Source organism: Carassius gibelio, chromosome A1, assembly GCF_023724105.1.
Source record: "Carassius gibelio isolate Cgi1373 ecotype wild population from Czech Republic chromosome A1, carGib1.2-hapl.c, whole genome shotgun sequence".
In the NCBI taxonomy this organism is placed as follows: domain Eukaryota; kingdom Metazoa; phylum Chordata; class Actinopteri; order Cypriniformes; family Cyprinidae; genus Carassius; species Carassius gibelio.
Window position 1 is genome coordinate 37,085,606 of NC_068371.1, and position 17,024 is coordinate 37,102,629.

Genomic DNA, 17,024 nt, shown 5'->3' on the forward strand with positions numbered 1-17,024 from the left:
GTAACTGAAGTGTTTAATAAAAATATTTTAAGATTAAACAAGGCTCAAGCATTCTGTCATTAAAATCGACACCAAAAAAAAGAAAAAAAAAAGAAATGGCCAACGTATTCCTGGTTAACAATGTAAACATTTTAAGCAATTCAAGCAAATATTCAAATAAAAAAAAAATGAAGGAACATACCAATGAAGGGGATTCATAAATATATATAAAATATTGTAATCAAAACAACAGGCACTGGAACAGACACAATAAAAACACTCGAAACATATAGAAAACCTGACTAGATTAAATGACAAAAAGCCAATGTAATGTGAGTTGGAATATAAAAGTTAACCATTTAATACGTTTCTTAGAAAAGCAGAATTTGTCGAGTAGCGTCTAACGTCATCATCAGTACGACGTCACGTCCCTATAACGATCGGGTCGCGCCCTTTAGCACGGTCGTACACCAGCTTCAGTATATAATTTTAAAACATATAAACAAAAAGCATTATATATAAATGATACATGTTGTTTAAATAACAGGACTATCGTTCCTCCTTCAGTCAATCCAGATGGTATGGTCTCAAAATAGTCCACGTGTTTCTGAAAGAAGGATTATTTCCTCGTTGTTTATTTTTCATAACGTTGATACTATTGAAATCACTTTATGCCTGAAATAAAAATGCTCGGAGAATACATTAGTAATACTTGTAAGGATGGTGGAAACTTCTGTTTTTTTTTTTTTTTTTTTTACATATTTAATAGCTGTCAGGCTGAATCCAGTACGTGTGTATATCACGCTACCCTATTAGTTATTAAATAACTTTGTAATGTAAACACGAAATACAGACTTGTTTCAGTGAAGGTTTATGCTTCAGTTTTATGTTTTAGTAAGACAGCAAGCAGTCTTAATATAATATTTAATGTGTTTATTGTAAAACATTTGGCCCAAACACACAAAGATTCAATAAAATGTACCCAAAAGTGTCTCAAATGATCCTGCTATAGCAGCATATGACAGATATGTGTGTTGGCTGAATTATATTTGTGAACTGCTTGTCTCCAGTCTTACAAAAAGAAGAAAGCCTTCATCAATGAGAAGAACGCAGTGTCCTTGCACCTGGTGAACAGAAGTGCAGATGAGACAGCACCTCAGCATGTCCCTCTTCCTGCTGCAGGGTAAAACAAACACACGAAACCGGTTACACAGGCATGACATTTAAAATACCACCCCCGGACTGTGTACCTTAAGCACCTGAGAGAGACGTCCCAGCCCACAGCTCCTCGCTTGTGCAGAGACACAAGACCAAAACCTGCAGAGGTTGAAGAGGACATGGAGGAAGACCCTTCAGCAGCAGCTCCTCCATGCAGCCCTTAGATCTCCATTTCTCACAATATATTCTAAACGTGCCACTGATGATCCCATTTTTAAAATGCATACTGCACCTTTAAAAGATTAGTTCACACAAAAATATGGAAATACTCACCCTTATGTCATTCTAAACCTGTAGGACTTTATTTCTCTGTGTAACACGGCACAGAAAGATATTTTTTTCCACTTACACCTTATTACACTTCTGGCAGTCCTGGTCAAAAATGTCCGGCCAATGAGAATTTTCCTGAAAATGTCTCGTTTGGCTACATCATCACCAAATACTGAGATCAGTTTTTTTTTTTTATCATCGTATTATTATTTTTGATCATAGGAAGATCTGGTGGTAATATAACATAATGAGGTTTATAAGCTATTTTTAAAAATAGCTGGTCATTTTTTTTACTGGAATTTTTGCACAGGGCTTCATTATTTTGTGTGGACATATTTTAAATGAAAACATGAAATTGAGGAAAGTTCTTATTAATAGCCATAACATCAGATGTGAATCAGGTTTTGTTTCTTGTTCTTTCAAATCAAAAGTAGGTGTTGTTAGGGAACAAAAATGTGTACACATCTCTCAGTTATTTTTACTGAAAATATGCGTGCAGCTAGAGTGAGGGTTACAACAAACTACTTTATGGTCCGATTGCATTTCCTGCAGATGATGGGCATTGTTCTGTTTGTGTTTTGATGACACGCTGATGTTTTATGTTGATGTTTATCATTCATGCAGACAGCCTCCATCAGACTGCCCTCGTCTGTGTTCACATCTGAGTTTGAAGAGGAAGTGGGTTTAGAGATCAGAATCAGTCCTGTAGAAAAACATTTACTCTATTTCAGATCATACCTCATTGGCTGTCCTGATTCACTGGTCGATTCATAAACAAAACCATAGATCTCAGATAGGGCTGTGTCTTGATGGATGACTACCACGGTTTATTATTAGAATAAAGTACCATTCAAAAGTTTGGGGTCAGTAAATAAATATTTAATTAAAAGTGTCCAGAAAGGCAATTATAATTTATTTTATGTGTTGTTGTGTTTTGTGGCCATCCTGGTTATTCTTAGGATCATGTTCATCTTTCTCTCTCAGGCACATACTCCAAACTCTACAACCGGCACACACTGATCCAGGACCCTCCAAAGGTGAAGAAATCTGCCTCACATCATGTTTCATATTTAATAAACTGTTCAGTCATTTCATTATACAGATAAAGAAGGAAAGAGACTGATCAGATTCACTGCGTGTTAAATTTCCAATTCAAATCGTCATCCATTTTGCATGTGAACCAAATTTCAGATAGGGTTTGTGTCTCTGTGTCATATATATCTAGATCGCCTACAGCACAGTGAAACAAGCAAGCATACTACATTTATAACAGTAAGGCTATGACATCAATTAATGTTGTGAATTGACATTGAATTTGCTAATCTTAACAAGTAATACCTACTGTAAGAGTGACATGTTAATAGGTTTTTAAAGCGTTGAGAATCATCGAGCTAATTCACAGTAAATATGACTAATAAAGCACACAGATGTATTTTGTTTATTTGATCTTTATAATAATCTGCATGTCATGATTAAAACACATTTCAGAGGTTATTAGATGTTTGTTCATAGGGATGGATGGGGGTTACATAAGCATTATTAGCGCTTAAAAACACACAAACACCAAGAGGCGTGGCACTTAATGCAAACAGTACAGCACAGTGCTTGCAACACCAAGGTCATGGGTTTGAATCCAGCATGAGCTGTTATCATGTGTATCTTGAATGCAATGTAAGTATCTTTGGTTTGATGCATCTGCCAGATGCATAAATGTAAATATTAAATATTATTCTAACACAGTTAATATTGTGATTACCAGTTGACCTGTCAGATATTATCAGCTTTTTGAGAAGAAGTGTGCTGGCACTTCAAGTTGTCAGACTTGGGATTTTTTGCTTATTTTATAAAAAAATGAGTGGAAAAATCCCATATTGGAAGGGGAAGTGTGCTCGGTATTAACCACTTGACAGTAGATCTACCTAAAAAGCCCCACAGCAAACACTTTTATTTGTTTGTTGTTGTTTGAGGAGAGGAGGTCAGAGAAGAAAGCAAGCAAACTGGCATTCAGACAAGAGAAACTGATGCAGGAGAAACAGACGTTCATGGCCTGAAGCTGTCGTAGGACAGCAGAGACGCTCCAGAGACTGTCCACATACATCACTGCGACTACAGGACCTTACTGAAGACACGTCACTTCACAGGTTACACTGCTGCAGTGCGTGATGACATCATTTTCCTTGTTTGTGTTTGACTCATACAGTGAGTTCTTGAATGGATGTTTTGAATAGTGTTGCCATGGAAACATAACAAACGGAATCTACAGAAACTGTTCTATTTAAGTTTGACTGTTTGAAAGTAAACAGGTTATGAGTTATGAGTCATGAGTTAATGACTCGGCAGCATTTTTTGTACAAAAATATAATAAACATTCGAAGGTTTTCCACCAGTTATACATTTTAAAACACACACACACACACACGTATCATTTTTCCATAGAATCCCGTTCAGCTTTTAATAAAAACACAAAAGTCACTTTTTATTTTAAAAGGTGGCACTAAATTAAACTTAACGCATACTATCTCTTGTCCTCTCCCATGATTGTTATGCAAAGTGCACCAGTGCCATTCACAGGATTTGAACAATAAACAATTTTGACCTCTTAAGTTCCTGAGCAGGCTGAAGATCTGCTACATGACCATGTGCTCAGTGTTCACATTGTGTCAGAATTACAGCCATTCTCTGAGTAGACAAAAACGTTCACGTCTTTGTTGGAAATTATGATTGAAAAGTGGTTTAAAAGCTCAGACATCATACAAAAACAACCAACAGCATGTTTTTGAAACTGTCTCTTCTGCTCACCGAAGCTGCATTCATTTGATCAAAAATACAGTAAAAAGTATATATATATAAAAAATATTGTTGCCGTTTAAAAGAACCCTTTCTACATTAATATATAGTATAGTTATCAATTTATTTTTCTGATCAAAGCTGAATTTTCAGCATCATTACTCCAGTCTTCAATGTCTTGATCCTTCAGAAATTATTCTTATATGCTGATTTGATACTCAAGAAATATTCATGATTATCAATGTTTTTTTTTGTAAATATGCACCAGGTATCGTGAGCTATAATACAATGTCGCATCAGTAATGTCACATGTAACAATAAAGTATTTTTCTGTAATCAACTCAACAAAACCATGCAAGGATCCATTAGTTGTCGTGAGTTTTCCAACAGAACCAAATAAAACACAATGGAAGTAAATCCTGATGAGACGTGCAAGAACGCAGCATAAATCCACATGAAGTGAGCAGCACTTATAAAAGATATTGTAAAATATCAATATCCAAGGCAACAGGATGAGACTCTGTTCAGATAGAAGATAATACTACAGTATGTAGAAAAATCTAAGTATTAATGAACAAAGATATTCTCAAAAATAATAAGGAGAATTTAAAAAACCTGTATGTATTAGTGTATGAGGAGTTTCGGTTCGAATAAAAGGAGTGCCAATGAAGACAAATGCCAAACACGTTTTTCCATTGTGCCAACAAACCGGAAAACCTGGGGGAATTCCATTTCATGATGTCACGCGAGGGCTTGTACTCGAAAGATTAGGCCCATCCCACAACGTGTTCCCAAAACACACCCTGGCGACAGGTACAGGGGTTCTGCTGTCTTTGAGGTACTTTCCTTCACTTCTGTACCTCTGAAAGCATTTAGGCTGGGTAACTCTCCACCATATGTCCGGGACTCCTATTCTTATCTGGGAGAGTGTGGACAGTCATAAAAGTTCGACAGATCGCTCTGTTCACTTCCAACAAGGTCATTAGGCCCATAGGGGTTTTTAACTTCCGAGTCAGCACTACTCAGATCTTTGGAACTGGAGGACCATTCCTCATCACCAATCTTAAGTAACAGGTCTTGTTCTTTAGTGTTCTTGGCCGGTTCGATCTTCACAGCGCTGCAAGGCTCTGGTTCCACTTTAAGAGTTCTGCACTTGTCACCTTTTGTTTCACCGAAATCCTACCAAACCAGAAAGAGACAAGTTTACAGTCATCCATCCATCCCTGTGCAGGAATGCTGCTGGGTAACACCAAAGACGTCAGGACAGATCCGACCAATCACAGCATGTTTACCCTCAAATATATGACTTTCTTCACAAAAGAAGAACACTGGACCTAACAACATTAGACAATCCACTTGTGCACAATCATCTGTTATGTTTGCATTTCTGATTATGTCTATGTTGCTTTTCTATTGTTATTATTTCAGTTTTAGTCATTTTAGTACTTGCAATTAATTTTTATTTTTAGTTCAACCTAAGTTTAAGTTTTTTAGCAAATATTTAGATTTGATTTTATTTCAGCTTAAATGACCAAAAGCAAATGTTAATAGTAAAGTAGATTTTGTGTCTAAAACTGGAAAGTTTGAGCTGATTTAAAATGATTGTGCCACTGTAATGCTATTCATTTCATAACTACATTATGATCATTTTAATGTGTCTTGGTTAAGCCGGATAGTGCAGCAGTGATGTAAATACACAGATGGAGGCTGATTATAGTTAAAAAAGGAACTGATTTTGTTTAACTTGTTTGAAATGCCATTCTTCACCAATTCAGACATTCAGGCCAATTTATGTCAGAATGCTTTACTGAAAAGGGTACACAAAAAGATTGAACAGCTCAAAGAGCAACTTACAAAAACGTTGGGCGACATAAGGAGAATTTTCTTCTTTATTTCCGAGTTGCACTTTGTCACTAGCAGCATAATGATGGCAGTCATGAACAGCAGTGTTAAAACGACTCCCAGAACTGGATACACGTACACGGTGATCGGAGGATCTGGACGGAAGAACAAAAAACATCAGTGAATTTCATCATATGAGCTTTTGAATGCATTTATGTTTGGCACATCATTAAATATTATATCACTGAGTTTTGGTTTCAGGTTCGCACCATTGAACCCATACAGTGTCTGTTTTTGTCTCGTGTGTCTTCAGTATTTATGTATGGTAATGGCAGGACTCAGGTAAATGCACTAACTTCCAATCTAATCTTAGTTGAAACAACCCAGCTTTTTTTAAAGTGTCTCTGCCTTCTGAAATGAGCAGAAGTCTGTTTGGTTGAAATCACACTTACAGTCTCCTGTGAAACAGCTGCTTCTCAGATTGAAAAATCTCTGTCTGATCTTTCCAGTCAGATTGACGCAGTATTCACCTCTGTTCTCAGAAAACACAATGGACGTCTCACATGTATTTTGATTTATTTCACAGGTTTGACAGGTTTCATTCCTCTCCTGTAGAGAAAAAAAAAACTAGTTACAACCAGTTAACACAAAAATAAACAACTTGTCATTATTTGCCTTTCTTTTGACTTGAGATATAAACTACTGTTAAAAGATTTGGGGTCAAGAAGATTTGTTTGTTAAATTAATACTTTTATTCAGCAAGGATGCATTAAACTGATCTAAAGTGAGAAAATCATTTTTTTCAGTAATGATTTGATTTGAAGGTAAATAATTAAATTAGAATCTGGACTTCACACAAAGCAGTCAGTTGAACTACTTTTATGTTGCTTTATTGGAGTTATAAATGATTATCATATAGAAAAAAAACTGCTTAAGATTGTTCAAGTGAGGTGTTTTGTATTTGGTTGAACTATCACTGCAAGCAGACAGGAAGGTGAGCATTACTTCTGTTTCAATACAGTATTGCAGATTATCGGTGAGGCCGCGCAGAGCTGGAGAGTTTCTGTACAGCTGAAGAGGGTTGATGAACTGGACGTGAAGTTTGCCATCTTTGGGAGAAAGTTTAACCTCAGGAAAATCCAAATAACCTGAACACACAGTAGTACAGTTAGATCATATATGATAGATGATATTTCCACTAAAAACACAGGCTAAACATACACTTAATATTGGCGGTAGCATATTTATTATAGCTGAAGATATCTGATGGGGTCGGCTCTGACTCCTCTCCTCCTCGCAGTGCTGTCACAGTCACAATGTAGCGGTTGAATGCTGGATGAAACAGCATACTGGATATGTTTAGATGCAGACTTCGTGTAAGTTTTTGTGTAATATTAGAGTTCCTGGAACAAGAATACATATCAGTGAGCTCATGATGGCAGACAAAATCATTTAGAGACTATAACAGGTTTTTATTAGCTGGTAAAGAATAGGATTCTTTAATTCAGATGATTTACCTTTCATTGTAATCGTGTATCACCTTCACCTGGAATTGGACGTCCTGATCGAGATCAGGATATTCCCATCGAACTTCGACTCCATAGCTGTCGCACTGAATCGACACGCTCGCAGGAGGAGACGGACGACTCACAGCTACAAGAGACACATAATCATATTAGTGTTTGATCAATCACATGCTCTTTTCTCTCTGTTTGCATGATCTCCGTCTATATTACATTCTTATTATTATGCTACGCACAACAATGCTCATAATTCCCATTCAGAGTACTGTAAAAAAAACTAATCTGTCAAGACATTGTGGACCAAATTTAAATAATGAAATATATTTTGTATAATTAAAATGAAGGCTGTTTTTAAAACCATTACAATTCTGTGCATTGTAACATTGCTCTCAAAAGAAGACAGTTAAGCACATTTTATTGTCAGTAGTTCAGTAAAGTAACACAATTCTCATGTGCACTGTAATGCCCCACAAATGATATATTCAAAAACTGTGAACTGCAAGTTTTGATCAATTGCTGAATAAAAGTATACATTTCTTTAAAAAAAATGTGTGTATATATATATATATATAATATAATATAATATAAACATATTATATAAATATTATATAAGTATTAATTTCACACAACACATACCAAAACCATCTTCCCTTCCCTTCCCGCTGGCCCTACTCCCCCCCCCCCCCCCCATCCCCCCCCCCCCCACACACACACTTGCCATTTATTAACAGATGCCATCTAACCTGTCACACACTCAGCTATTCCCATCAACTTTATATCTTGTATTTTGGACTTTGCACTGCTTTTATCTTCAGATATGTTTTAAACCCCTATAAAGATGACCTTCAAAACCTTTTTTACTGCTGTTATGTGACATAATATTGAGTATTTAGCATTGCAATGTGTTCATATCTGAACCCCTAAAGTCATATCTGAAGCCCCCATAATCTTTTAAAGGGTGTGTATATGCCTGGTGTGTATATGCATGTAGTTTTGGTGTGGAATATGTTAAAATAATGGTGTATGTGTCTGTGTGGTTTTGACTGTTGCATAATAATGAAAATCAATACAAATAGGCTATTTGAATAAAATGGGTAACTCCGATCTCTTTGTGTAGTGGAATAATTTCATTTTACAGCCTCACAATCATATTTTCGCATTAATTTATACAGTCTAATTAGATCTATTCATAAGTCAGCTGTGAAATGCTTGAACTATGAGCTGCTTCATGGATTTAGTTCATATGTGGAGTACATAGCGTGACGTGATGGTATGTCCAGACGTTCAGAGCTCTGTGGTAAAACACACATGAAACTGGGAATGACAGGAATGTGTGAGATGTCAAACTGTGATTAACAGAGCTGACAGTAAAGGGTTGGATTTGTGCTCTTCTTGATGAGTTTTTGACACACCTACATTCAAGATTAATCTCAGATGTCAGATGAATGGAAAAATATTGAGTGAGCCTCGCTTCTAAATGTGAACTAAAGACTTTTAATACTGTGCCATCCCACTGACTTATTTTAACACACATTAATCAACAGTGTTAGCCAGCTTGCTAATTTTCAACTGCAGTCATTTAAAAAAAACCTTTAAAAGAAACAACAAAACAGCACAATAACTAAACATTAAATAACATTTCGACCATTAGCCATGCAAGCACACAAAGCGACAACACACACACAACCCTAAACAGATAAGACACAAGCCTGCTGGAAAACAGTAAGCATTCACAAAGCACATAAGATGCCATTTAGAGTTAATATAAAATAATAGCAAACACTTAAATTGTATAACACTATAAAAAAGCATTCCAAACAATTGATAAAACACTAATTACATAATCCAAACATACCCAAGCCATGCATTGGCTGTCTGACAACGAGCAAAGGACATGGGACATGTCAGGAGAGGGTTAAATAGTAACGAGCCTAATAAAAAGATCGATAACTATATAGATTAAAAATGAAATATATTAAAAATATATAAACTAAATTTTTTTTTTCAATTAACAATAAAATACTTTTATATTTCTAACATAAACGTAAGATAAAATAAACCCATCTTACCCTCTGAGGCGGATTTGTAGGTCAGGATCAAGACAGTGACACTGATATAGATCTGTATCCGCATTATTGCCAGCGAGTTTCAGTCCAGTAGTCACATATTATTTCTTCCAGTTTAAAATGTTAATCCTATCGAAATTATTGTTCCCCAAGTGTAGTGAAACACTTTTGCGTTAGGATCTGTATTGTTGCAGAGCTACATGACACAAACACAAGTGAGGAGCGCGCGGCTTCCAGGGAAATGACGTGCCTCGCGCACTCCCTCAGGCGAGATACTGGCGTTTACTGGTCTGTTACTGTCTGCAGGTATCTCTCTCTCTCTCTCTCTCTCTCTCTCTCTCTCTCTCTCTCTCACTCTCTCTCTCTCTCTCTCTCTCTCTCTCACACACACACACACACACGCACACACACACTACCATTGCAGATTTGAACAAGAATCATCGCAGGTTTATTCAGTCACGTTTAATTTTTACCTTAATTTAATGTATAGAGTTCAGCTCTTGGTGTACATTATTATAGTGCCATCTGATGTTATATCACATTACATGCAGGATTCCAGACCATATATATATATATATAGTGTATACATTAGTCCATTTAGTTTGTTTCATTAAGTGATACTTAAGTGAAGTTCAAGTATATTTTCAAGTATAGTTTATGTAGAAAGTATACAAATGCCAGTTGCATACTTGTAAGTGTACTGTTTCAATACTCCTTGGGACTAAATTGGCCTACTTTCTAGTATATAAAATTATATTTTAAGAAAAACAGTAGCAACATTTTAACTAGTTTACTTCTTTATTTGTAGTTAGTACTGCAATTATACTACAAACCTGATTCCAAAAAAGTTGGGACGCTGTACAATTTGTGAGCAAAAAGGAATGGAATAATTTACAATTCTCATAAACTTATATTTTATTCACAATATAATATATATAACATATCAAATGTTGAAAGTGAGACATATTGAAATGCCATGCCAAATATTGGCTCATTTTGGATTTAATGAGAGCTACACATTCCAAAAAAGTTGGGACAGGTAGCAGTAAATGTACATATAAGGAACAGCTGGAAGACCAATTTGCAACTTATTAGGTCAGTTGGCAACATGATTGGGTATAAAAAGAGCCTCTCAGAGTGACAGTGTCTCTCAGAAGTCAAGATGGGCAGAGGATCACCAATTCCTTGTTCCAACTTTTTTGAGATGTGTTGATGCCATGAAATTTAAAATCATCTTATTTTCCCCTAAAAATTATAATTTTTTTCAGTTTAAACATTTGATATGTCATCTATCTTGTATTATGAATAAAATATTGAAATTAGAAACTTCCACATCATTGCATTCTGATTTTATTCAAAATTTGTACAATGTCCCAACTTTTTTGGAAACGGGTTTGTAAAAGTGAACTTATGGCTATACTGATAGTTTACTAATTAAATACTTTGTACACTTTAAAGTATAGTGTCAGTAAACTGCTAGTTTAGTAGTTTTATACTGCAAGTATACTCATAAGTTTTCTTTAAGTGAACTTTACATCATGTTTTAAGTATATTACTATGTCCCTATTTAGGTTTTAATTTATAAATATTTTGTTATATGAATATCTGAACATGCAAAACATCCAAAGAAAGAACAGGGTATTTGCTTGTAAACAAAAACATTTTATTTTATTTCTTCTTTAAACACTTTAATGTGGGTAAGTTTAAAAAAAGAAAAAAAGAAATAACATTTTGAACAAAAAAGCTGAAAAAAGACTATGAATTGGAATCAGAAGAATAATCAAAATGTAGATGGAGTCGATCAACACCCCAAAGCTTGAATGTAAATATTACCTCTTCATCGGTCGACATTTTATTCCATTTATTCTGTTACAGCTTTGATGCCGTTTCATGTCAGATCATGTTAAATTACATGCATTAGTATCTGTTGTTTCTTTTTCTTCTTCACTTGTGTTTTTTTTTTAATTCTGTACAGAACATGTGTACTAGTGCCCTCTAGCGTGTAACTATGAAAACAGATTCTAGGAGCACAAGTATAGCTCAAATATATTTATTAGACTTTTTGTAAATATAAGTCAAGTATACTTAAATGTAATTTTAAGTGTATTTCTGAGAAGTACATAAAGCCCATTTCTGAGAAGTACATAAAAAATAAACTAAAAGGCTGAATCCAGTCTCTAACCGTACCCAGTTGATGTTTTTTTTTTTGGCACAGGCATTTCTAAACAACTCAAAAAGTAATGAATAAGAAAAGACTATATGATTGATAATGAAGGACAAAAGAGCTATACAGGTTATTTTATGTTTTATAATCTTACATTGAAACAAATTTTGATAAAAAAAAAAAATAAACATCCAATTTTAAAATGTGCATTAATCAAGTGGCAACCTTCTCTCCTCTCTCGTGAAACCAAAACGGAAGTGACTAAAACTGCAGTTCATCAGTTGGCCGCTTGAGGCTGGCTGCAAAACGGAGTCAATCCCATAGACTCCCCATGTTAAAATGACCAACTTTACAGCAGAAAAAAACATGTTTACAGGTTCAATAAATGATTTTGGTCTATATAGCTAATTTTACCCTTCATGAAAACTGTGAGGGGGGTGAATTTTCTTTTTTTTATAACTCATCCATTTAAATCATATTAGGCCTTAAAGTTCTGCATTAATTATAGGTGTGGCCACTTGACTGACAGGTGGATTGTTGTGCTAGGTGGGCATGGTTTTGGCAACCAGCTCCCGCCTCTTTACCCATTTTTGATTATCTTGGAGTGATGTGCCTTGACGCAAGGAATGCTTTTTTGCTGAATATTAATTTATATTTTAAAAAACCTACGAATGACAGGAATGTGTGAAAAGAAAAATATGGTTTGATTTTTAACTAACAATAACTTTGGATACAGGGTTAAATGATGAAGTTTAATAAAGCTACAAAAACGAATCAAAATCATACAAATTACATTGCCTGCAGACTGAAGTGACCTATAGGAAAGTGTTGTGCTCATTATATGTAGCTAGACAAATCAAACATAAAAAATGCAACAAAATCAACAATACAAATCAGATACTTAGTGAAGTAATTTAAGTCAGGTGTTAAGACTAAACCCTGAGGTGCCAATAAAACAAACACGGACATAAAGACAAGCATAAAAAACAGAAAGCCTGAGTTAAGTCTCTTAAATCATTACAGCTGCTGTTCTTTGTGGAAGCAGATGTGGAGTGAATGTGAGTTCTGAAAAACAAGGTGACAGGAGCACAGGCGCATAGTTGACACATGAAAACTGTAACAATGTATCTTACAAGATAACACGATGTAACCTCGCTCTCACTTGAAATGTGTTCCCACATTAAGTCCTTGAATTTGAGGGTACTGGACCTGGAAAGTCCATGAAAGGTCCTTAAATTTGAAGCTAATCAAGGTGTGGGAACCCTGTAAAAAAAAAAAATCCATCAAGACATTTTTTCACTTTTTCAAGCTAAAATATGAGTCCTCATTCCATAATGTTTTTAAAATAAGGAAAAAAAATAATATAACCAGAGTGTTGTACTTGCTTTCATTAAAACACACAGAATAATAAAATAATTCATCCTTCTCTGTAATGAATAAAACACACACACACACACACACACACACATATACATTTTCTTCTATAATTCTCTTTTACACAGAAGAGCGTTGGATGCATCTACCAATTGTCTATTATGACTAGTTGCTATGTTTTGAAATAGTAGTGAAGTCATAATTACAACATAAAAAATATATAAATAAAATGCTCTGTTGACATTGATGCTGTGTTTCCACTATTATCTGCCTTGTGAAGTCTGTTTGGTTGAAATCACACTTACAGCTTCTTGTGTCTCCTGTGAAACAGCTGCTTCTCAGATTGAAAAATCTCTGTCCAATTTTTCCAGTCAGATTGACGCAGTATTCGTCCCTGTACTCAGAAAACACAATGGACGTCTCGCATGTTTTTTGATTTATTTCACAGGTTTGACAGGCTTCATTCCTCTCCTGTAGAGAAAACAATAGTAACAACTGTTTAAAATAACAATTCACAGAAAAATGAGCATTTTGTCATTATTTCTGCACTCCATTTGACCTGATTTGGAGATTTGGGGTCATTAATACTTGTTTTCAGTAAAGACGCATTAAACTGATCTAAATTCAGAGAAAATCATGGTTTCTATAACACTAATATGGAAAGCATGTTGGGAGCAAAACACCAGACACAAGACTGACATTACACTCCACTCCTGGAAGGTGCGTCCATGTGCCCCACAACATCTAATGGGGAGGGAGGGGGGGTGCTCTGGAGGCCCCACATGGAAACATGGTACAGCAGGCATCTAGAGTGGTTCCCGGTCCATGGTATATCAGGCAGTTTGGGATGCTATTGCAGAGCAGGTGGACCAGGAAGCCTCTATAGCTGGGGCCCTATTACCCCCTGCCCCCAATCCAAAAAAAATACTTGGGGAAAAATCAAACCTTTAAGGTCCTCTCTGGGCCTGACTCGGAAACTAGAGCCCTCCTTAGGCTGGATGTGGGAACTGGTGCCCTCCATGGGCTAGACTCTGGGACTAGAGCCCTCTCTGGGTTTAATTCAGGGACTGGAGCCAACACTGGAGCTGGTTTGGGGGCGAGGATGAGGGATGAGAACAGTCTTTTCCTTCTCATCCTTGGAGAGTTTGGGGACTCCCTAGCTTCGGCAAGTGGGCAGAGCTATTGATGAGGTATGTGGGAGTTCCCGGCTTGGGGGCGAATGGGGAAACATGCCATGGTCCAGGGGGGCTGGATGAGGAGACTTGAGATTTGCCTTTACTTCTTCCACTTCGAGTTCAGAACCATTTAAATAAAGGACGAGATCCATCAGCTCGATCAAGGGGAAATAACAGGCGGGGAGATCACAGCGGACAGTCATCATCCAACCCCAACAGAAATCAGGGGAATGACAACATTCAATATGTCGCCAAAGAACAAAGAACTGAGAACAGGAAACACTTTAAATAAATGAGGAGGGGATGAAGAGAAACACCTGGGAGTAATAAACATAATTACACATAAGGGAAAACGGGGTCATGGAAAGCATGTGGGCAGCAAAACACAAGACACAGTACTGAGAATATACACATAGAAAATAGTCATTTGAAATTGTAATAATATTTTATAATGTTACTGTTTTTACTGTATTTTTGATCAAATAAATGCAGCATCGGTGAGCAAAATACACTACTTACAAAAATATTTTTTTTTAACTCTGAATGCTAGTGTACATAAATATTTTCAGGAATTATTTGATTTAAGTCTGTTTCTCTCATAAAGCAATCATCAGCTACTTTCTTCTTTTTTGTGCTTATTGAAAGTTTTATTTAACTTCTGATTATTACAATACTGAAAAAAGCTGTGAAGGTGAGCATTACTTCTGTTTCAATACAGTATTGCAGATTATCGGTTAGGCCGCGCAGAGCTGGAGAGTTTCTGTACAGCTGAAGAGGGTTGATGAACTGGACGTGAAGATTGCCATCTTTGGGAGAAAGTTTAACCTCAGGAAAATCCAAATAACCTGAACACACAGTAGTACAGTTAGATCATTTATGATAGATGATATTTCCACTAAAAACACAGGCTAAACATACACTTAATATTGGCGGTAGCATATTTATTATAGCTGAAGATATCTGATGGGGTTGGCTCTGACTCCTCTCCTCCTCGCAGCGCTGTCACAGTCACAATGTAGCGGTTGAATGCTGGATTAAACAACATACTGGATATGTTTAGATGCAGACTTCGTGTAAGTTTTTGTGTAATTTTAGAGTTCCTGGAACAAAAATAAATATCAGTGAGCTGATGGCAGACAAAATCATTGAATAAAAAAAACCTATAGAGACTGTAAAAAGGTTTTTATTAGCTGGTAAAGAATAGGATTCTTTAATTCAGATGATTTACCTTTCAATATAATCGTGTTTCACCTTCACCTGGAATTGGACGTCCTGATCGAGATCAGGATATTCCCATCGAACTTCGACTCCATAGCTGTCGCACTGAATCGACACGCTCGCAGGAGGAGACGGACGACTCGCAGCTACAAGAGACACATAATCATATTAGTGTTTGATCAATCACATGCTCTTTTCTCTGTTTGCATGATCTCCGTCTATATTACATTCTTATTATGCTACGCACAACAATGCTCATAATTCCCATTCAGAGTACTGTAAAAAAACTAATCTGTCAAGACATGTGTGGACCAAATTTCAGAAAATAATGAAATATATTTTGTATAATTAAAATGAAGGCTGTTTTTAAAACCAATACTATTTTTTGCAATTTATCATTATTCTCAAAAGACAGTTCATTGACAGCAGTGCAGTAAAGTAACACAATTCTCATGTGCACTGTAATGCCAGAAAAGTGATATATTCACAGATTGTGATGTAGTAGTGGTATATTAGGTGTAGATTGTAGTAGAATTTGTTTTACTGAATATACAATGCCAATTAAAAATTTGGGGTCTGTAATATTTGTAATGTTTTTGAACAACGCCTCTTCTGCTCACCAAAGCTGAAATTATTTAATGGAAAATACTGTAAAAATTGTAATACTGTGAAAAAGGGAAGATATAAATGTTAAAATGATTTAATTTGATTGAAATCAGATGTCTTTGCACAGTCTAAGAAAATGTCTTTATCTAAATTGTGTCATTTTACACATTAATTTATTCAGTCACTCTAATCAGATTGATTCATAAGTAAGATATGATATTGAACCTTGAAATTTAAGTCATTTAAAGTAATCATAAAAATAAAATGGAAAAATATCTACCAAAGTGTTTTGAGTTTTAATCTTCTCTATGAAAACTAAAGCCTTGTAGTAATGTGCATCCCCCTTCACATGTGCCAACCACGTCTTTTTTGGCAAAACATAACTTTAGTCGTTTATTATCAACATTTATGAAACATTTAGTGACATAACATCTGTCTCCGGTTTGTTTTTAACAAGAAAGTGAGCTTTCCAAATTAATAAAATAAATAAATAAATAAGAATAAAAAGTTTGTTGGTGAATAATAATAAACATTTAAAATATTTCCATGTGTTTATATGAATAATATATTACTACTATTACTATTACTACTAAAATAAATGTGAAATAATATCATCTTACCCTCTGAGGCGAATTTTTGGATCAGGATCAAGACAGTTACACTGATATAGATCTGTATCTGCATTATTGCAAGCGAGTTTGACTCTTCGAGTGAAAAATGTTTATCCTGTCGAAATCACTGTTTTCCCAGTGGAGTGAAACTTTGTCGTTAGGTTCCGTTGTTGCAGAACTGAGACAGTGAG

General features: G+C 35.5%; 2 protein-coding genes across 2 annotated transcripts; both read right to left on the reverse strand.

The window, feature by feature from the left end:
* Positions 1-3,931: 3,931 nt before the first annotated feature.
* LOC128020077 (interferon gamma receptor 1-like) lies at positions 3,932-9,971 on the reverse strand. Its single transcript, XM_052606627.1, has 7 exons — positions 9,689-9,971; positions 7,614-7,749; positions 7,318-7,499; positions 7,102-7,244; positions 6,549-6,705; positions 6,109-6,251; positions 3,932-5,433 (listed from the first exon to the last, which is right to left on the reverse strand). The coding sequence occupies exons 1-7, from the start codon at positions 9,750-9,752 to the stop codon at positions 5,170-5,172; spliced, it is 1,089 nt and encodes a 362-aa protein (XP_052462587.1). The 5' UTR covers positions 9,753-9,971; the 3' UTR covers positions 3,932-5,169.
* Positions 9,972-11,719: 1,748 nt separating this feature from the next.
* On the reverse strand, positions 11,720-17,024 carry LOC128020087 (interferon gamma receptor 1-like). Its single transcript, XM_052606638.1, has 6 exons — positions 16,843-17,024; positions 15,627-15,762; positions 15,317-15,498; positions 15,101-15,243; positions 13,529-13,694; positions 11,720-13,112 (listed from the first exon to the last, which is right to left on the reverse strand). The coding sequence occupies exons 1-6, from the start codon at positions 16,904-16,906 to the stop codon at positions 13,093-13,095; spliced, it is 711 nt and encodes a 236-aa protein (XP_052462598.1). The 5' UTR covers positions 16,907-17,024; the 3' UTR covers positions 11,720-13,092.